The 23,399-nt window shown below is 34.9% G+C and overlaps 1 protein-coding gene across 9 annotated transcripts in view; it reads right to left on the reverse strand.

Moving 5' to 3' along the window:
- DCAF6 (DDB1 and CUL4 associated factor 6) overlaps nucleotides 1–23,399 on the reverse strand; it is a 172,407-nt gene that overhangs the window by 70,458 nt on the left and 78,550 nt on the right. For 7 of the 9 annotated variants that reach the window (XM_089911525.1, XM_022560102.3, XM_022560101.3 and 4 more), the window contains 5 exons: nucleotides 22,718–22,853; nucleotides 20,187–20,401; nucleotides 13,360–13,453; nucleotides 11,677–11,796; nucleotides 10,056–10,322 (listed from right to left, as the gene is read on the reverse strand). In XM_089911525.1, the coding sequence (XP_089767651.1) occupies nucleotides 10,056–10,322; nucleotides 11,677–11,796; nucleotides 13,360–13,453; nucleotides 20,187–20,401; nucleotides 22,718–22,853 (832 nt within the window). Of the gene's footprint in view, nucleotides 1–436; nucleotides 608–10,055; nucleotides 10,323–11,676; nucleotides 11,797–13,359; nucleotides 13,454–20,186; nucleotides 20,402–22,717; nucleotides 22,854–23,399 lie in introns of all 9 variants that reach the window. The other 2 variants (XM_089911542.1, XM_022560109.3) reach the window with 1 other exon arrangement.

The following is a 23,399-nucleotide window of genomic DNA, read 5'->3' on the forward strand; positions in this document are numbered from 1 at the left end:
TACTAGGTTTATATGGGAATAGAAATACTGGTTAACTTTCAAAGCAAAAAAAAAAAAAAGAAGAGGAGCTAGGTGCCATAAGTACAGTAATCATCTCGGCATATAGGAAATTTCAACAGAACTATCAATGCAGGCTCTAAGTTCACTAGATTATCACATAGTATCTCATTAGCCATAAAAGTAATAAATATTTGCCCTTCTCTAAAACTACAAATAAAATAATGGACGATTTTATATTTGTCTCTCTAGCAAGTGCTGCTGCCAATCTGTCCCTCTAGCCATGTGATGGTAAATTTCACCATATGCAAGAACGGAGGGAAAAGCTGCAAGCGCATCAGCTTTCTTTGGAAGGGGAAAAGGGAAGCATCTTATTACACAGCAGCAGTGTTAAAAAACCAACTCTACGAGCTGCTTAAGGACACTGGACATTAATAACCTGAAGCCTGAGGGTCCTGTGAAGAGCCCTCACGAGAAGACTGATCAGAAGTGGAAGGCTGTTGCTGGGTACGCACAGCTAGCTCCTGCTGCCTCTGCTGCTCAGCCTTCTTAAGCCTCAGTTGTTGCAGGCGCTTACGGAGCAAAGCTATCTCAGGCCCCCTTAGAAATTCTGACACAGATAGGAAAAGACAGGTGAAAAGATAGTAATAAAACAGAACATAGTAAGAATCTGATTATACATTAAAGACAGAAGGGTATAAATAAAACACATGTCTCATAGAGGAATACTAAAAACAAATTACTCAAAAAAATTACTGATCATTAAATTATGAAAAACTATACATACTTACACGCCCAAAGGCTTCTATTTAACTGTGATGAATTAGACACATAGAGTTCTCTAGGAGTATTTAGGTAATTAAACGGAATGAAAGTAAAATCTTCCATAAGCAAAACATTTAAAAGTGAACATTGCTTTCCTAATTGCATCTCTTTTTACAATACTAAGAAAAATTGAAAAATATCAGTTACCTCATTTACTCTATATACAAAAACTACTAATTTCAATCAAATAATAATTAAGATTATGAAAAAGTTATGCATTTAGAAGTAACTCTTGAAATTTATTAGTAGAGAGCCCTTTAAAAAGTAAAAGTCTTATATTTTTCAGCTAAAATGTTTCTTTTTATGTTGGAATTATCATTTACTTTTTCTTTTGAGCTGAAAAATATTTACATAATTTTTAACATTTTCTTAAACTTTATCTGAGGCAGTGGTCACAGATAAAAAATAAAAATAGTATAACATGAAATTCTGCAGAGAATACTAAGTACCTACTAGGTATGAGGCATTGTTTTAGGCTCTGGGGATAAATAAAACACTGAACAAAAAAATAGTCCCTACTCATTTGTTCTGAGAGGAAAACAGACATCACTGCATACATACACACACATATATAATATACATGTATGCATTTATCTGTGTCAAGTAGGGATAATTGCTATGAAGTAAATTGGGCAGGGTAAGGTCAGGGTAATGAAGATTGTGGGGGAGTGGTTGTTGTTTTATGTGTGGTCATAAGGGAAGGCTTCTCCTCCTAAGATGATTTTTGAACAAAGACCTCAAGGATGTGAGGGAGTAAACCACATGGATATCTGGAGGAAGAGTGTTTCAGGCAAAGGAAAGAGCAAACACTAATGTTCAGAGGGGGAAGTATATCTGGATGTGGGATATATACTACAGGTAGTGGCAGAAAAATTTGCTGATAGTTTAGATGCAGAGCGATCCCAAAGTTTCTGGTGTAGATAACAGGAAAAATGGAGTTGCCATTTATTGCGACGGGAAGAATAGAGAAGGAGCAAGTAGTATTAGAGGGAAGAAAAGAACTAACAGATATCCAAGTGGAGAAACTGAGTAGGGACTCACTGTAATAGTCTAGAATTCACCAGTAAATCTGGATGTCACTGATGATGTTACTTTAAGCCACATTAAGAGAGTAAGTGATAATAAAGAAGTCTAAGAGCTAAATTCTGGGACACTTCAGTGTTTAAGAGAAGGAAGAACAGGAAGAGTAAGGAGAATCCAGTGAGGAGGCTGGAGAACTGAGTGAGCCAAGTTTTGTAAGCTCAGTGATGAAAGTGTGTCAAGAAGGATAAAGTAAGCAGCTGTGTCTGCTGATACAATGAAAAAGATACTGACCGAGAACTAACCACAATGAAGACTTTGACAAGAGCCATTTCAGTGAAGTCACGGGGGCCAAAACCTGGCTGGAACAGGTTCAAGAGAAAGGGGAAGTAAAGAAGTAGAGGGACAAAGCATATATACTTTTTCTAGAAGTTTTGCTGCCAGTGGGGAACAGAGAAATCGGCTGACTGTTGGTTGAAGAACAGAATCAAGGGAGGTTTGTTTGTCTTAGTTTGGGAGATAATTCATATGTTTGTATGCTGATGGACAATGTTTAATTGGGAGGAGGAAGAAAGATAATGAATGAGAAGTGGGCAAATGTGGGAATGATGTCCTTGAGTAGACCAAAGGAGGTGAATTACAGTGGATAAGAGGAGGAATTGGCTTTAAATAGGTGCAGAAAAATGTCATCCACTCTAACCAAAGAGGAGGCAGAGTATATGAGTAGAGATTAGCTGTAGGTTTGATGGAGGGAGCACATGGAATTTCTCTCACTGACACTGACAGCAAATTATACCAAACTACCAAATAACTTTCAGCCTCTTTTATATAGATTATAAGAGTGTAAAATTTGGTTTGTTGTTTCAGAATCAATCATGCCAGAGACACTAACCTCTTGTTACCATGTCCCCTATTTATAAAGAATTTTATTCAATTGGCAGTTAAGGTTTAACAATTCAAGTGTCATCATAGTCTCTCATTGCTAGTTCCTCCTAGAAAATTCTCCAGTACCAAGTAGGATAGTATTGATTAACAAATAAATTGTGACGCTCAATAGTATAATGCCTTCTTTTTAGGTATATACATATCCCATAGTTACTGTCAGCATAGTAGTAACACTTTTAGCAACATAAAATAAAGCATTATTATGCAGCCATAAAGTTTGTCATTTTATACTTCAAAAGAAATTACCATAAAGAGAGAGATTACAGATATGTCAAGTTTTGCTAAGAAAACTGGAAAAAAAAAAATCACAAAAAATTCACCCAACTTCATGGTTGTTTCAAACCCTCTCTCTTGCACTGCCAAATGTTTTATGTCTCCATCCTAGACCCACTAGGTGATGTAGCAAATCAATAGCAGTCTCTAAATATAAGCAGTGGTGCTCTGTAACTTGGAAAATTAAGATTTAGTTACCAAAAAAAAAAAAAAGATTTAGTTATGATAATGTCATGAACCATTAATTCAATGCTCCCAGTGCTTTTCAAAGAAGAATTTGTTTGCTTACTTGAAGGCTGGTTGTATGTCTCCCCAACCAAGTTAAAAAAAAAAAAAAAAAAAATTGAGGCTAGGGAAAGAAGTCATCACACAGCTAACTAGGAAAGGCAAATATTGAATTAAAAATTCCAAGCAGAAATACCAGCCTAAACAAATAGTTCTGCTAGCAGTTTGAAGTATTAAAGGCACATAAGACACATACACATTACATCTTTTTAAAAATGTATAAACAAACATATATAATTTGTAATATGAATAAATGCTTGGAGAACTAATTTTTGTTAACATTAGCCAAAATCGAAAGTGAATACACTGAATACCTTTGGGTTGAATTTTAAAAACAATAACCAAAAAATCCTCAACAATGAGTCAGAAACTGCTAATGGGAAATTTGTACTTTCATCTCCTGAAACTACTAACCTTGCTCTTCTTGTTTTTTTCTGAAAGACTCTAGGCTAGTCTCCCTAATGACAATTCCCACTGATGGAAAAGAACAATAAACTATAGTTGACCCAACAAAGGTCCATTTGGTTCTAACCTCAAGTCCTGCCTCTCTTCCAATACATAGGGTCTTTTGTCCTGGACACTGGATTATTTTTATATCTAATTTGGTGGTACTTTATCTGCTTGCTATCAACTGTCCCCCACTCCCAACTTGCTCCTTTGTCCAGGTGATCCTTGTGTTTTTTTTCTCCTAGAACTGGTCACTCCTTTACTGACTTCCAAGTTCCTCTGAGCTCTTCTTTAGTTTCCCCAAAGCGGAAGTCACTAACTTAATATTTCTACTTGTTTCTAATCTCTAAATTGCCTATATCTCATCTGACTAGATCCTGATCCCCTTTAAGGAAACTATAAACTGAATATCTGGGCTTTGAAATGTTTGTTTTGCTATGCCATACAACAGAGTTCTTACTTCCCCAGGAATTTTTCTACAGAGCTCAATTCAGCTATAACGATTATGAAAGGACCTAAATAAATGTATAAACCTGAGCAGACACAGTAATTTGTAAATAAGCAGGAATCCACGCATAAGCCATGAAACACTCTCTTTAAAAAATTCAATTCTCATGGTCTGAGTGGTCCATTAATTAGAAACACATGGATCCTTTAGGTGACTCACTTCTCAAGGTGAGCCCCCAAAACTGAGTTTTGTATGTACTGATATCCCCACCCAATCCAAAGAAACCACCTTCTCTTTCTTAGATTAAAGTAAGACCAAAGGAGGCAATTAAACTATAACACACTGGAATGAATGCCTCATTTAACAGTCTCTCATTATAAGAAGCTCCTTACACCATGGAAAAAAATTACAGATAACACACAAAATGAAGACATTTCTAGACTTAGTTTAAGAAACAACTAAAAGTGATGTCTGATAGGCATTACTAAGAAAGAAAAAAATATTTTATAGTTACTTTAAAATACTTTTTATAAATAAAACTATGAAGATTTCATTTTAACCTATATAGTTTCAGCTCACAGTCATACCTATCTGGTTTTTAAATAGATAATCTTATAACCATATTTTCAAAGGTACAGTCTTTTGTTAAATATTCAAAAAAAGAACATGTATGACATAAGAATCAAAATGTTAGATTCTGGGTTATGTATATAGAATGTAGTTTCAAATGGTCTATGTGAATGAAAATAAAATTCAAGAATATGAAGGGTGAAGATGTCCAAATTGTAAAAAAAGATCTACCAACTGACTTCAAATTCCACTTCAGTATATTTTATCTTCCTAATTCAGCTACTATACCCAAAGCCAACTCTGTGGCCCCCTCTAGATACACTATTCTTCAGGTATGCATTTTATATATTAACCTCACTGTGGCTCCATTTCTTCTTCCTACCCATATTTCTGTCTTGATTTTATCATTTATCAAAATGATTTTTTAAAAGTATTTCCAGGGGCTTCCCTGGTGGCGCAGTGGTTGAGAGTCCGCCTGCCGATGCAGGGGACACGGGTTTGTGCCCCGGTCCGGGAAGATCCCACGTGCCACGGAGCGGCTGGGCCCGTGAGCCATGGCCGCTGAGCCTGCGCGTCCGGAGCCTCTGCTCTGCAACGGGAGAGGCCACAACAGTGAGAGGCCCGCGTACCGCAAAAAAAAAAAAAAAAAAAAAAAAAAAAGTATTTCCATAAGTTATCATAAAATATTTCTGGAATGAAGTTATTCAGTCTTATGTGGTCTGGACAGCCAAGGGCAAATAATGGGTCCAATAGCAATAAATGACTGGATATCCATTCACAGCATCTTCCTAGGCATCATAAAATTTGCAGAGCCTGCTGGAAACATCCAGAATGAATGAAATGGGACTGAAACTATAAAGACTATAATATAGCTAAATATTCTATATAGGTTATACTAGCTTAAAGATAACAGTCTTAACAGTATCACTAAAGAGTGACTATTGTTGGGAAGAAAAAGAGGCTTACGTAGAACAAGATAAATAAAATCTCTGTCTTTATGAGAGCATTTTCTAATAAGAGAAAATAAACAAATGAATAAAAAATGAAATAATTACAAATTTTAATAAGTACTTTTCAGGAAATAAATAGGGCTATAAAAAAGAAAAGAAAATTTTAGGGAGGATAGGAAAGGAAGATGAATCTAGCTAGGGTAGTTATCAAAGACCTCCCTTGGGTAACATTTGAGCTGAGAACCAAAAAAAAAAAGGAAGAGCTTCTCAGGTACAGAGATCAGTAAGTACAAAGACTCAGAATCCAAAAGAAAGAGGCAGAAGAAAACTTGGCACATTCCAGGAACTGAAAGAAAACCAGTACAGCTGGAGCGTAACGATCATTAGGAAGTGAGAATGTGGTATGAAATGAGGCTAGAGATAGGCAAGGGCCCAGCCATATAGGTTCTTTTAGGTCCACAGTAAGGACTTTGAGTTTTTTCTCTTGTATTTATATTTATAAACGCAATTAGAAGTCTTTGAGGGGTTTTAGACAACAAAACTATATAATCTGATTTAACATTTTAAGATACTCATACTGGTTGCTGCATGGAAAATAAATTATAAGGGAACAAGAGTAAATGAAGAGAGATCAATTAGTGGACAACAAATGATGTAAGATGGAAAGATGTAGAACATATTTTAGATACAGAACAGAACTTGCTGATGGATTGGGTGTGGGACATGAAGGAAAGCAAGGTATCAGTAACTCACAGCCTATTAAAATAAGCACATGAGCAGTAGTTACAATTTACTAAGATATGAAATGACCAAGATGAAAGAGATTAGTGAGACGGGAAGGATAGGAGGATAAATTAAATTTCAGTTTGGACACATTAAACCTAAGATGTCCAAAGATAACCAAAAAGAAGTCAAATAAGCAGTTGGACACAGGAGTCTATAACTCAGGGTAGAAAATCAGATTGTCAATATACATTTGGGAATCATCAACTTAGAGGAGATATTAAATGCTACGGGAATTGATGCAATTAACCAGGGATAGAGTGCATGTAGAGAAGAGAGCACAGACTAGGGGTTTTACTAAAATACTGAGAATTATAGAATAAGAAATATCAAAAATGGTTACCGAATACCAGCCAGAGTTGCTAATAAGAGTAAGTAGGCAAAAGTAGTGTCATAGATGCCAAAAAAGGAAAGTGTTTCAAAAAAGAAGTGACAGGCTATGTTAAAAGCAACTGGGTTAAAAAATCTACTAAGTACGAACAAAGAAGTATACTTTAAAACAGGCAAAATGGAAGTCACTGGTGACTTTGACAAAAAGTTTCAGTGGAAAAGGAGGTTAAAAGGCAGAGTGGAGTTGGTTGATAAATAAGTGGAAGACGGTAAGAAAATGGAGACAGTATATGTAAGCTATTCTTTTGAAGACTCTGATTATAAAAGGAGCAAAGACATGAGCCTGGAGGGGAATATGGGACAGTTAAGAGGTATTTTTAAGACAGAAGATAATTATAGAGCATGTTTGAGGTGGAAAGGAAAAATTCAGTAGAAAAGGTAATAATAAAGACGCAGGAGAAGGAGCAAAGTCCTTGAGAAGCTGGAAAGAGGTGCACTGGCCAGCTTTTGTTAGGAGCAGATACACTTCTTCCCAAAATGGGACTGCTTCTGTCACAGACAATGTGAGTCTAGATGTTGGAAAGTTGGGAGATTCAAAAGAAGGAAAGTGAACGCTTTTTTTCCCCACTGTGAATAAAAGAAGGTTATCAGCTAGCAGGTGGGATGAGAGTAAAGGGCGGTGCTAAAAGTTTGAGAGACATGAAGGTGTGAAACAGACATTCTGTCTAGGTGCTGAGCAACAGTGTTGGAAGACTGCTTTAACGCGGAGCGCCAATGAAATCTGTGGTCGTGAATTTCTTCACTATCAGTGACTCAGCTGCAAACTAAGAGAAGGCAAATAATTAGGTTCAGTCAGAGATGGAGTTTTGCCAGGCAAGTCTTCACATTCCCACTGTCCCTCTCCCTCAATCGGGTAAAAGTGACAGAGGAAATGCAAAGGACCTGAATGAAAGATACAAACATTTACATAAAGAGGTATACACAGCAAGGCAAGAAGTTTGTTTTCTCCATCTCTATGCAAGGCAATAATAGAAATCATGGTTCTAGGGTGATACTCCCACCTACATGGACAATTCCTACCATCCACAAACCCATCTGGACTTAGAAGCGAATAAAAGATTGAGAAAAAAAACAACACAAAACATAAAGAGCATTAAGTCCTTATTGTTAAAATGCTAAACTCTGGGATTATGAAAGGCCTATTGTCAAAACAATCACAGACATAATCTTTAGATGTTACATCTAATATCAAATCATCTTCCTCAACAGCAATACTGTCTTGGTAACATGGAAATATTCCAATTTTCCATAGTTTAGTCAGACAAAATTCTTTCCGGGCTTCCCTGGTGGCGCAGTGGTTGGGAGGCCACCTGCCGATGCAGGGGACACGGGTTCGTGCCCGGGTCCGGGAGGATCCCACGTGCTGCGGAGCGGCTGGGCCCGGAGCTTGTTCTCCACAGTGGGAGAGGCCACAGCAGTGAGAGGCACGCGTACCACAAAAAAAAAAATTCTTTCCATAACCTACCAGTTAAAAGTATCTCCTATGTTTCTTTGAAAAATGTATAGACAAAAGTGCCAGGTAATGTTCAATGTTGCTTGATCATCACAAAAATGTTGTTTTCTATTTCAATGATTCAATGAAATAGAAATAGTATTCAAGTATTTAATACTTACATCAAATATTAAAAAGGATTTAGTAATTTCAAATGTAGTATTAGAATGTGTTAAGTATCTAGGACAAAAAGGAAAAATGAAATTCCATACTAAGTAGTTTACTCAGAAATGTGTTTAAGAAACAATTGGAATCAGTTAAGATTCAGTGGAACGTCAACATGAGCTAGGGAATCTTCCTGCTAAGTTTTGACCACACTTATAAGTGATCAGAATCTTTAAGACTATTCCCAAGAATGCTATCACTTTAAAAAGTCTTATTTTTACCAATTTTACCTGTTTTGAAAAGCAAACTTTTAAAGGATTCTGTCCAGACTTCCTTAACCCTCCAAAATATTTTATTTTCCCATAACTTGAAATGCTGTATCAATTAGAATGTGGAAAATCTAATTTCATAGCTCATCTTTAGGTTATTATTATAGGTAAATTGTACACAAGTGTTATTTAACAGCCACATAATTGAGTCTGGCTTCTATTCCCCTAGAAACTGAAAATGAATTACCAAAAATGGGATATACTGATAAAAGAGTGCTTAATTTAAAACACCCCATATTTGGTGATCTGGCATCAGATTTCAGAGAAGCAAGAATAAAGTGACAGTTTGGCAGTTAAGCTGTTCGGAATTTTTTTTATAGGCTTTAGCTGAGGCTTGCCAGATGCATCTTTAGTTGCTAATATTTTTGATTATATATCGAGGAATATACTTCCTTAGAAAAACTCAAAGAAAAATATGAATGAACATCTTGTGGGTTATTACAATTACATGTATATATTTAAAATGTCAAGTAAACTACAGACATATCTGCTAAAGATTACTATGTAAACACTAGCACATTCCATAGCTGGGGGTGGGGTGGGGTGTTTGAACATGAGGAGTTGTAATATTGAGAGGAAAACACAATTTTAACAGAATTTAGAAGTTGATTTTTTTCACTAACATCAAATACCAAGAAGACAAGGATTTGTTAAAATAATTTTTTCACGTAAATACAGGAGAAGTAATTCTTTTGGTAAATTGTATACATTGTTGACAAGAGACCACGTAAAATTCATCATAAAGAATGTATTAAAAGTATGTCATGATTTGAGGAAAAATAATAAAAAAGAACATAAATACAATGGATCTAATAATAATCAGGGCTATATTTTCACTATCACTTTAACACAGACAACCAAAAAAGCTTAAGAAAGATATTTTGGTCTATAAAAATAATTGTTAAGTCAAGTGCATTAAACTCTGTCAAAACACTGTCTGCTGGTACTTACATTTTTTAAAGAACTGTCTTGTGTAAACTGAAGATTCCTGCTATTTGTTAAAATGCATGCAAGTGAGGCATACTTGAATTTTGTTTCTAAGTTACACATTCACATATTACATGTCACTTTGATCATTTATTCCAGCAAGAATAAGTTGATGTGATTTAGTATCTTTCAAAATAGCCCCAAAAGAAGTTTTCATTATCAGAAATCATCAGATGAACCACAGCCTATTTAAAGAGTAACATCCTCACCAGACTGATGATGTGTATGGTGTCCAGATGCCTCAACAGACGGCCTTTGTTCACTGACTGGAGAGGACAGCAAAGAAGTAGAATGAGGGCTTTCTGTCGAAGATGATGCTGAATGAGCCTGAGCTGACATCGCAGAGGATGTAGAAGGTTGAAGAAACTGTTCAGCTGGAGCGTCTACTTCCATAGCAGTTTCATTTTCACCCACTTCCAAATCAGTACTTGATGGGACCGTAGGAAGAGTTGAAACATCTGACTGACTGGTTCCACCTTCAAAAAACACATAATACAAATTCAAATACTAAATGCTTTCCAAAACTAACTACTCTAGAGATATGTTCAAGAAATACGTGTGCGCGCGCACACACACACACACACACACAGAAACAGATAATTTCAGGATATCAAAAGCACCCACCAGGCTAATTAATAGGAGTAAAAAATCTACCTATGGCACATTCTTGTTATAATAATCAACCTTTCAAGCAAAATGCTCAGTATGGTAGCTTGACTTACACAAAGCTAAATAACAGCTTGAAAGATTCCTATAAATAATGTCTAGTTCCTTAAGTTTGAAGATGATGATTCTGATTTAATAGCTGGATAATAGGATAATGGACTTATATTAATATATTTCTACTCTAGAACATAATGTCCTTGGTAAAATATTTAATAAAAAAATTTTATTAACAAGAGTAAAGCTACAAATAGGTCATAACAAGATTAAGTTCCTGATTCCCATTTCGTTAGCAGTAACGTTTTAACCACTAAAATAACATGATGCAGTCATGATTTTAAAAGGCTTGAATGTCTACTATGTGTTGTGCTAGGCCTTGTGCTATCTGCAAAGGAATAATTAAGAATACTCAATAAACATTAAAAATTTCCTTGATTTTGCTTCAAATCTATATTATTAAAAGAAAGATAGAATGAACTAATCAAGTTCATGTCTTGCAAGATCCAAATACTACAGAATATAAAAATTTTTCTTTTAATCATCTTGATTTAAATATTTCTTAAATTTAAGCACAAATGTAATAACTCTTAAGCAAATCCATAGTCTAAGAAATTTTTTTAAGTTTGTATGCAGAATTTAACAGGAACCATTTATGGATGAAATTCAATAGAATTTTTCATTTTGGGACTTAAAACATTTAGGAGTTAACTTTCACACTCCTGATTTTTGACAGAGATAAGTAACTTGCCAAAGACCACAAAGCTGGAAAGTAGTGAACCAAAATATGAAAACAGGTCAGGTAACACCAGACACAGCAATTGACAGCCATTGTATATAAGTAACAAAAAGAAGAAACTACTTAATTATATAAAACTTATCTAAAGAGTTTTATCTGTATCCCTTCTCAGAGCACATACAAAAGTATTTACAGTAGGGGATATCAGACTCTCTTACTTTTTTTGAGAAAAGCAAAAAATGAAGGCTAGGTCTAGAGGAGCAAATTATACCAAATACCCTTTGTTCTCTACTGCTCCACACAATACAATAAGAACCTTATGATTACTAAAGATATAAAATATGGTATACATTAGATAATATAAATAAAACTGACTTCAATAAATAGTTTTTGCAGGTTTTCTGGTAACTTTAATTAATAACAAAAATTACCTCTGGGTCGAGATCTTCCTCGTCCTCTATTGCTTTGTGCGACTTCGCTTGCTTCTTCAAACCACCTTGATAACATGTCAGACATCCTCTGCATCAATGACACGTTGGGACTTTGCTCCCCTATGACAACACAGGTCTTATCAGTGAATTTAGGAATAGGTCAGGATCTTTCATTAATGCAAAAACCTTGATTTGAAGGCTTTAAAATGAAAGCAATTTTAAAAACTCAAATTGCCTAAATAAATTATATGACTGTATATATAAACCTATTAGGGCTATCATCACATTTTATAGTAAATGTTTATATGAATGACTCTCCATCTCTATTTTGAGTTCCTCAAGAACAGGACTTACATCTCCTACATGTTTGCCAATTCTTAGGTACTTCCACACTACCACCCCTACCCCAACCCACATCTTTAGTTCTAAGAGCAGACAGCTAGGAAGGGCTCATGAATTCTAAGTTGAACAGATTGAAAGAAAAGTTTGACCTCTTACTTAAATTTCCTTAAACTGAAGGTTTGCCCTCTCACTTAAATTTCCCTAAACTGAATTTATTTTTATCATCATTTATTGCAAATTCCACATAACTGAAATTAACAGAAACCAGAAAATTTTTTATTTATCTCTTTCCTCCCGCCTTGTCTCCCCTCAAATTTATGAGTATATTCTTAAGGACATTTTCAAATTAAGTATCACATCAAATTGAAACTGTGACAATTCTATTTTACAATCATATAATTTAAAATGGAAATCATTTGTTTTTGAATTTTCTGTGAAAACAGAATTTATTTTATGCTTTATTACCTTTATATAATGTAGATTTATATTTTAAAATATATTAAATAATACCAACAATAATGTATTGGGAAATATGCTTTTGATCTTAAAAGATTTCAGAAATCATTAGAATAAGATTTTTGCTATAGATCCATTTATTAAAATCACACACATTACTTCTATTTTAAATGTGCCGTCTTAAGAGACTTCCCTGGTAGCACAGTGGATAAGACTCTGCACTCCCAATGGAGGGGGCCCGGGTTCAATCCCTGGTCAGGGACCTAGATCCCACACGCATGCCACAATTAAGTGTTCACATGCCACAATTAAGAATTAGCATGCCACAACTAAGGAGCCTGCCTGCTGCAACTAAGACCCAGTGCAACCAAATAAATAAATTATATATATATATATTTTTTTTAATTCTGTAAAAAAAAAGTGTGCCATCTTAACACTCCCCAAATAGTAGTTTCTTATGCTTATCAAAGGCATCTGATAGGAGGAAAAAACAATTTTTTAATGTGCTCTTATAAAACTCTCAGATTGGAAACTGGGAGTTTTTATTGCTCTTTATATCAAATACAAAGGCAAAAATTACTATGTTTGATAATACCCAATGTTTTTTGTGGCAAAAGACATTCTTACACTTTCAGTGGGAATTCAAAACAGTGCATACTTTTCAGAGGGTAATTTGATAACTATCAAAATTAAAATGTAATTATCCAGTGACCCACACATTCTACTTTTAGGAATTTATCCTAAGATACACTTGCACAAGTATGGTAAGATATGTATGAAGATGTTTGTTACAGCATCGCTTATAATAGTGAAAAAAATGGAAACAAGTTAAAATGCTAATTTTTAAATACCATATTTTTTAAAAGCTGACCAAAGTATAGTTACCATCTCTTTCTCGTTCACTTTCAGGCCTTGCTCGGGGTCCAGTATCTGACCAATCACCACGAAGTCTCAAACGCTTAACTGGAGGCTGTCGCAACTAAAAGATGAGGAGAGAACTCTCTTGCTCAATTCTTAAAGCACACTGTAAGTCTAATAGATTCTTTCCATCTTCTTACTTCCTTTATTGAGATGCTAATCAAACTATGAAAGATAGCCATAAATATCCACTGATGTTGACAGCCTGTACTTATTATCTTCAGCCTAAAGTATGAATGCAACTTTAAAATCATGTAAATGTGATATCTAATCCTACCTGTATCACTTTCCAACTGACAAGAGGAAAGTTATCTAACTACATTGAGCCTAAGTTTTCTATTATCATGATAAATATAGTCTAGGTAAAGCACCTAAATACCTAACTGGCAATAGAAGTAATCATTATTTTATTATTATTATTGACAATTTGCTCTCTGGTTCTCCCCCCCTACCTATTCCAACCCTGCATTACTCACCTCAGTGTCTCTACTCTACCTTGTTGCTCTCATTCTCAACTATTAACTTTTCCTCCTACTTCAGAGAAAATAAAGTCAGTTCTATAGAAATGACATAAATTTCCGCAGCTGCATTCTACAACTCACCTATATCTACTTCTTAATTCCTTGCAATCTTTCTCAGGACATGGATCACTTGTTTTGTTTAAGCTTAATCTCTATCTGTGCTTTTTATTTCATTCCTTGAACAATTATTCTCTCTATATCTACATTCATCTCTTCTCTCTTGGTTCTTCCTCACAATATGCTAAAGGTTCTTATCATTTTTAATAAACAGAACACCTCAATTTCATATTTCTATCCAGCTACACTCTTTTCTCATGCTTTCTGAAGCTTTACTGTCAAGCCTCTTTTAAAAAGTCTACATTCAGGGTGGGGGGGATCAACTGGGAGACTGGGATTCACATATATACACTAATATGTATAAAGTAGATAACTAATGAGAACCTGCTCTATAGCACACAGAACTCTACTTCACTGTACAGTAGAAACTAACACAACATTGTAAAACAACTATACCCCAATTTTTAAAAATAAGTCTATATTCATTCTATTTTTATCTACCACTCCTCTCTCAATTCACTGAAGTCAATCTTATGTTCCCATTTTTCCACTGAATTCATTCTCACCAATATCACCAGTGAATGATCAATGACTAAGTTCACTGATCAATGATAAAATGATTAAAACTCAATTTCCAATTCAAATGGCACCTTTCAGAGATTATTTTATTTGTTGTCTATGGCATCTGACACTCTTAATCACTCCCTTTAACCGTTACATTTTAACATCTTTTTATTGAGATATAATTCACATACCATAATATTTACCCTTTTAAAGTAGACAAATCAGAGGTGTATATTCACAAAGCTATGCAACTACTTGTATCACACTAATCCAGAATATTTTCATCACCTTAAAGAGAAACCCTATAGCTATCAGCAATCATTCCCCACTTCTCCCTCTACTCACCTCCTGGCAACTACTAATCTACTTTCTGTCTCTATGGATATGCTTATTCTGGACACTTCATATAAATGTAATAACATAATATGTGGCCTTTTGTGTATGACTTCTTTCACTTAGCTTAATATTTTTCAAGGTTCATCCACGTTGCAGCATATATCAGTATTTCATTGCTTTTTATGGCTCAATAATATTCCACTTTTTGAATATACCACATTTTGTATATTTATTCACCAGTTGATGAACATTGAGTTCTTTCCACTTTTTGGCTACTGTGACTAATGCTGCTATGAACATATGGACAAGTTTTTACAGGGACATGTTTTCAATTTTCTTGGGTATATATCTAGGAGTGGAATTGCCAAATCATACGATAACTTCTATATTTAACTTTTGAGGAACTGACTAACTGTTTTACAATGCACCTGCACCATTTTATACTCCTACCAGCAATGTGTGAGGGCTCCAATTTCTCCACATTTTCATCAACAATTGTCATTGACTTTTTTATTTTAACCAACCTAGTAAGTGTGAAGTGGTGCCTCACTGTGGTTTTGATTAGTGATGTTGAACATCTCTTTATGTGCTTAATGGTCATTTGTATACCTTCTTTGGAGAAATGTCTATTCAAATCCTTTACCAATTTTTTAATTAGGATACTTGTCTTTTTATTGTTGAGTAGTAAGTGTTCTTTATATAACATATTCTGGATACTGGATTCTAAATCATAAACCAGATATATGATTTGCAAACATTTTCTCCCACCCTGTGGGTCACTCCCTTTTATTTTTTTCTAACATAACATTCATTGATTTTTTTTTTCTTTCACAATTAAGCAGGTTTTAATAGAAATCTGGTGACAGCTTAGCTGTAAATTTTCTATTTTCTCCTGGAAACCATACCAAGCAACAAGGAGAATGGGAAAAAAAAGTCTCCATCCTCAGCAAAGGAAACAGAAAAAAAAAAAAGACCCCACAAGTTCCATGTTATGTGTAAGTATGGTTGAAAGCAACTGAGAATAACAAAATCTGCAGAGGAAGTCACAAGTGTGACAAAGAATAATCATTAGATTAGAGGATGCCTAGTGTGGCAGTCATCTAAAATCTCAGACAAATAATCATTTCCAGAAAGAGAGAGCCTCACCCTGTATATAAATTGTACTTAGAATTAAGAGCTCTGTTCCATGGTTAGAAGAGAGAAATTTTTATATTATACAGGCAAAGAACTGATGTTATAATCTCAGCAACTATTTATGGAACAAGACCTTCAAGTTAAAAACAGTCCTAAGTTTCATTTTTTGATATATGCGAAATAACCTACTCAAGAATCCTGAAAATCATACAGCATTCATTCAATCAGTCATTCAATAAAAAAATTTTTAGCACCTTTCATGTGTCAGGTACTACTCTAGGTATTGGGGAAAGATCAATATATAAAACATACAAAAATTCCCAATGTCACAGAGTTTATAGAATACATGAAATTAAAAAGTAAAATATACAGAGAAAGTGGAAAGTGTTACAGAAAAAAATAAAGTATCAATAGAAAAGGGTGATAGGTAGTACCAGATAATTAAGGGTTACAATAAAGAAGGGAACATAGGAAAAGCCCTATAAGAAGTAAAGGAAGAAGAAATCCAGATATCTAGAGGAGATCATTTCAGGCAAAATAAATGCAAAAGCCATAAGGTAGCTTAGCCTGTCTGAGTAAACAAGTAAGTAGATGTAGGTGGAGCAGAGTAAACAAAGGAGAGAGCAGTAGAAGTAACAAGAACCAGATGATCTAAGATCTTGAAGCCAGTGTAAGGACCTGAGTTTTGTTCTGAGTGAGGTGGGGAGCCATTTGGAGTGTGGATCAGAACAGTGGCATGATTTGACTTATGTTTTAAAGGATTACTTTGACTACCGTGTAGCTAACTAAAGGACTGGAGGGGGTGGGTATGAAAGCAGGGACCTGGTAAGAAAGCTACCATAATAATCTAGGAGGAGAGATGCTGATGACTCGGATTAGAGTATTAATAGTAGAGTGGGAAGCAGTACTACAGATTTTGGATACAGGTTTCCCCTACTATCTGAAAGCAGAATGTTCCTATGAAAATTTTCATAAGTCGAAATGGAGTAAAATGAAGAAGCAATTACCTTAGGACACATCTTGCTAATGGATGCACAGAATAAATTGAGATAAAGCACAGATGCTCACAGACACAATTCAATGCTACGACAGCTTGAGGCTGAGACAGAGACACAATTCAAAGCTACGGCAGCTCGACGCTGAGATAAGACACAATTCAATGCTATGGCAGTTTGATGCTGAGATGCTGAGATGCCGAGTATAGTTCACTGGGAAGGAGCTCGGTGATGCCACTTGCTGCTCAGGGTGCACACTGCAAACAAAGGCCAAATGCCATTTTCGCTTTTCACCTTTTTTTCTGTAAAAGCAAAAATCCTCTTTGGATTTTTTAGTTAGTGAAAGCAGGTACTAAGCAGGTCTTTAGTAAAAGCAAAGTGATATAGAAGCAAACATTCAAAAAGCAGGGGATACATGCAATACTTTTAGGGATAAATTATGGGGACCAGGAGAAAATGAGAGATTGGCTTCAACAAAGCAGTCCAATAATGTGCTAGGTAGGTGGGGGAAATGTCAGAAAGATATGAGAGAAAAACGAAAAGAAAGAAAAGACAATAAAAAGGAAAAAGGAATACCAAAATAAAGGAAAATGAGAAGTGGAAAAAATTTGAATAAGACAAAAGAATATGCTAAATAAAGAAGGGGAACAGAAATTCCCTGGCAGTCCAGTGGTTAGGACTCTGAGCTTTCACTGCCAGGGGCCTGGGTTCAATCGGGGAACTAAGAGCCAGCAAGCCGAGAGGCGTGGCCAAAACAAAAAGGGGCGGGGGGTGAAAGACAAATTATTAGAGGACAAAGGAAATAATATAGGAAATAAAAAGAGACCCCTACAAGTTAAGAAAATATAAAAATATGAAAACATAAGAAAAAAATCATATATTAAACTTTTATTCATACTTTAAAACCCTGCTCAAGCGTTTCTTACATTCCCAATCAAAAACAATTATTCCTTCTTTTGGTCTACTTATATAGAACATAATTCTTACATACAATTCTATTATTTTAAGTTTCACACATTTATTTATAAACTTTATTCCTTTATAAATTTATTTATTTATTTGTAAACTCCTGAATGAGAGATCATGTCTTTGTTACAGTCATCCTTGATTTTCTAAAGTTTAGTAGCGTATGTAGTATAGTAGCCACCCGGTAAAATATTTGGTGAGCTGAGATGAGTTTGTCTGAACATTACTGTCAAGGATTTAGCATAAAACACTGAAAGAAAAGATGGTGAGATTAAGAGGAGGACAGGTTATTAATTTCTTTTTCTATATAGACCTGTGAATTATTTCATTTATTACAATAAGCATAATTTATTTTTTTAATTTTAATTCATTTTCAGAATTATTTTTCTTGATTTAGTGAATTCAACAAAGAATACTGAGAAAAACATGTTCAAAAAAACCAACTGTTCATAATTAAGCCTCTTTCACTCATTTTATAAACATCTTCAAGCTAAGTATTCTATGGGATAAAAGCTAGTTGGCTCACTTGAAATGTTTCTGCATTTCCAACTCTTTCGTTCTGTAACAGTCACAAAGTATGACTGTAACTTTACTGAAGCGCATTATCTCAAGAGGAAATTACATAGCAACAACAAAATGACAGAGCAGATTTCACATTTTCAATCAGACCAATAAACTCAAAAATTGTTTCATTATCCATCATACCCTCTTCTTCACCAATTTCCTAATTCACTTAAACACAGTGCCAAATTTAAAATCCCAAAAACACATTTATAAAGTAATCTTGATTTTTTTCTCATTTTATAGCCCTCTCAACCTGCAACTATAAGAACTGGATTTGGTTTTGCATCTCATAGGAATTACAAAATTGTTATTGTTCTCTAGTATCTTTAAAATGTATTCATTAAGAAGAGTTGGACCAATACCTAAAAGTCACTGATAATTAATAAAAAGCAATGGTTAATTTCAAAAGACATTTATAATCCAAAGAATAGAGTGATTAAACACAGGACACTGTAGGGACCTCCCTGGTGGTGCAGAGGATAAGACTCTGCACTCCCAATGCAGGGGGCCCGGGTTTGATCCCTGGTCAACTAGATCTTACATGCATGCTGCAACTAAGAGTTCGCATGCCACAACTAAGGAGCCTGTGTGCCTCAACTAAGGAGTCCGCAAGCCACAACTAAGGAGCCCACGTGCTGCAATTAAGGAGACCTGGAGGTGCAACTAAGAGCCGGTGCAACCAAATTAAAAAAACAAAAACAACCATAGGACATTGTAAAATAAAAAAGCCAAAGTGAAAAACGTGGGGAAAGAACCTTAACAAGGTTAAAGCAAACATTTTTCTACTGCTGTGTACTGTCAAGGATATACTATTTCTGGTTATTGCTTTTCATAAGTAAGAAAAATGATTTAGTATTTTAGAGTCATTTTAGGAAAAGTAGTTCTTTCACCTAGTTTCCAATACATAATATATATCTATATTTATATCTAGAAATTGATAAAGAGGGTATCTACAGATACAGATATATAGATATAATGTAATGTATAAACTTCTAAAAGACTAAATGTTTATATTCATGCACCAATAGGAGTTTTACCTATTACCATTCACTATTTATATGAGGACAGCAATCCCCTCCTCTCCCAATTCTGTGTGTGTTGTGTTGTGTGTGTATGTTCAGACACTTTAACTTACCTTTTTCTCACTCACTCATATGGGTCATTGTTTTACAAAATGTACGTAGAGATAATATTACATGTCACTAATGCATAACTGTGAAAGAGGCAGAATCAGGGGAAGACAGGAAGGACTGCTATCAACATATGAATAGTAAACATTGTTGCATGAATATAAACATTTAGTCTCTTGGAAGTTTATACATCACATTTATTTATTATTTTAATTGCCTCTTCTGCAACTGTCAGAACTGTTCATCTTTCTTGCCTCCTGCTGTGCACCCATAAACTTGGAAAAACATTTTGCTATTAAATATTTTCTCTTTAAAAATACTTTCGCCTAGCACCTTATCCTTATTTATTACTCCCATTCTTTCATGCGTATTTTCATGTCTTTGCTCCTTAGACTGTAAATACCATGAAAATTAACTCTATTTTTTGAAGCCCTTCAGGCCCTAGGAGTTACTGAATTAATGCTCCAGGGGTTAGTGAGTTAATGTTTTCTGAATTCAATAAAGAACATGGTTTTGAGTAAATTTACCTCTTCTCTTCTCTCTTCTGCAGAAGGAGTTTTAAGTTCTCGTGCTGTATCATCTTTTGGGTCAAAAAGATATATGTAATCTGAAGAGTAACTAACAAGAATCTCTTGACCATCTTCACTGTAACACAGAGATGTCACCCTGCAGGACTTGTTATTAAGATGGGAAGGGATAAAACGGGCAACCATTCCAGTAGTTCCTCGACCTGCATAATTCCCTAAATAAGAAAAAAGGAACTGTTTAAAATTCAGAATATTTTTCAAGAAAAACACTTGAAAAACTCTTAATCTGAATTATGAGACATGTGATTTAACGTAGCAAGATAAATCCAAGCTATCATATTCTATTTCTGGAAAAGACTCTTTAATCATCAGTCAAATTTTGTAACAAAATAAAAATGAAGATAGTATAAAAGTTACATATCTTCCAAAAAGAATTCATGATTTTCTAGAATTCCAGATTACATCAATGTTTTATTGGAAATATGAGTTATTTAATCAATTTTATATTGTGATTACAGTCACACTAAATCATCTCTTAAAAATTCCCCACATTAAGATAATATAATTTTATAATATAAATCGGAAAGCTGATATTTACTAGCATGCTAGATAAAACAGTACAGTACCTTTTTAATATGATTTACCTTTTACTTTATGTCAGTAAAAGATCTTTGATTGCCATGAAATTCTCCTCTTATAAGATAACAGAGTGGGAATACCACTCTACTTTTAATTCATTTTGGTGGTCGTCAACGTAATGCAATACGACAGGGAGAGGTACGACTGGCACTTTGTGCTCTGCAGACCCAGGAATGCTAAATTCTATGAATCCCACAAAGCTGTATTATCCTGCCCTGCCCAAAATTTCAATCATGTCCCATCTGTTGAGAAATGATAACTGAGCCTACAGTTCCATATATTACTACTGTTCCCCCTAAACATGCATGTCCAAATAGACAAGACTCCTCAATCACAGTTCAAGAAAAGAAAAAAGATCCCATCTGGTTTTCCCATTTCAGTAATCTAGGTCCATTTTCACTGGACATAAACTGACATTGAGATCAACACTGTTAATTTCTGGCCCAAGTCAACTTTTATTTTTGAAGCCATAAAATATGTGAATATATATATAAATGTGTACATATGTATGTATATTTGGGGTGTGTGTGTGTGTGTGTGTGTGTGTGAGAGAGACAGAGAGAGAGAGAGAAAGAATGTGCAATCTTGACCTTCCTTGACAGAAAATGCTAATGGAAGTTAGCTTTGAGGTGAATATCTCAGAAGTGCTTTGATCCCAAAGCAGATGAGGAACAAATAGGAGTTTAAGGCAAAATCAAATTCAGTACTGCAGCATCATTTACAGTACTTTAGCTAGGCTACTAAGTAGGCATAAATATGTTATATATTAATACACACCCAAGTCACTGTTCTTTCCTAACTTTTCTCTCCATCACACTTACTATTATCCCCTTGATTGAAAAGATGGCAAAGAGAAATTAGGAAAGCCAAGTGTTGTGAGCTGAAGAGTGTCCCCTGAAAATTCATGTCCACCAAGAAACACAGAACGTGACCTCATTTAGAAATAGGGTCTTTGTAGATGTAATTATCAAGATGAGGTCATACTGGATTATGGTGGCCCTTAAATACAATGTAACTAGTTTTCTTATAAGAAGAGGGAAATGCAGGCACAGATACACAGGAGAGAATAGCATGTAAATATGGAAGCAGAGATTGGACTGATACATTTAAAAGCCAAGGGATGCTAAGGATTGTCAGCAACCTCCAGAATCTAGGAGAGAAGCAGGCAATAGATTCTCCATGAGAGCCTCCAGCAGAAAACCACCCTGCAACATCTTGATTTTAGACATTTAGCCTCCAGAAATGTGAGAGAATAAATTTCTGTTATTTTTAAGCCATCGAGTTTAGAGTAATTTGTTATGATAGGCCCAGGAAATTAATATATCAAGTGTTACAACTTTTTAAAGTGATAAACTGCAAAAGTATCACACTGATAGGTCATAAAAACTTGGTGAAATGCTATTTTTTATAATAATCCATAGTATTTAAATACATTCTATTTACTAAATTTTACGTGAAACTAATGAAATTTTTAAATTGCAATACATCATAAAGATTTATCCTTTGGGGACTTCCCTGGTAGTGCAGTGGTTAAGAATCCGCCTGCCAATGCAGGGGACATGGGTTCGAGCCCTGGTCTGGGAAGATCCCACGTGCCGCGGAGCAACTAAGCCCGTGCGCCACAACTACTGAGCCTGCGCTCTAGAGCCCGAAAGCCACAACTACTGAAGCCCGCACACCTAGAGCCTGTGCTCCGCAACAAGAGGAGCCACCGCAATGAGAAGCCCACGCACCACAATGAAGAGTAGACCCCGCTCACCGCAACTAGAGAAAGCCTGCACGTAGCAATGAAGACCCAATGCAGCCAAAAATAAATAAATTTATATATAAAAAAAAGATTTATCCTTTGAACTGATAGGATTTCATATTTTCTCCAATATATGTCTTTTTACCTGTAGCTCTTGTACCCAGCATTCGCCGATCATATATTCGTACTGAGCTATCAGAGCAACCAACAGCAAGATAATATGGTATTGGTGGACAAATAGCTACAGATGTGGCAGCACGTCGGCAGTTAATTAAAATATCCTACAAAAGATAAAAAAATACCAGTTACATAAGCTTTACAACAGATAATAGTCTATTTAAAACATTTTCCCTTCAATTAGAACAAGAAAATCTTTTTCAGAAATCCTAATTCAGTCAGTATGACAATGAGGGAGGAAAAAAACCAAAATGCCTCATAAATATTCTCATACTCAGGAATAAAATGATCATCTTTAGAAATATTAAAAAACTCATACATTACCTATGTAATATGTCATTAAGTCATTAATGTCATTAGAAATGCCTGCAATCATTGATCCACTGGACAGTAAACATGGAGGTATAATCAACCTTTGTCTATCATAAGTATAATCATTTTATACGGTACTCATGATATTTTAATTTTAATTATTGCTATTAAAATATAACAAAAATATCATAACCTGATATTAAAATTTTATATTTTTAACTTATAAAATCTGCCTCCTTACCTGTTCAAAAACAAAGTACATACATACATATAAAATTGAAGCCATGTCAAAGACAGGCTTCACTATAATGTCACTACTTATCTCTATACAAGCATTA

The sequence above is a fragment of the Delphinapterus leucas genome, chromosome 1, assembly GCF_059928025.1.
Source record: "Delphinapterus leucas isolate spDelLeu-1000000601 "Yukka" chromosome 1, BTC_Dleu_Yukka2, whole genome shotgun sequence".
NCBI classification, from domain to species: Eukaryota; Metazoa; Chordata; class Mammalia; order Artiodactyla; family Monodontidae; genus Delphinapterus; species Delphinapterus leucas.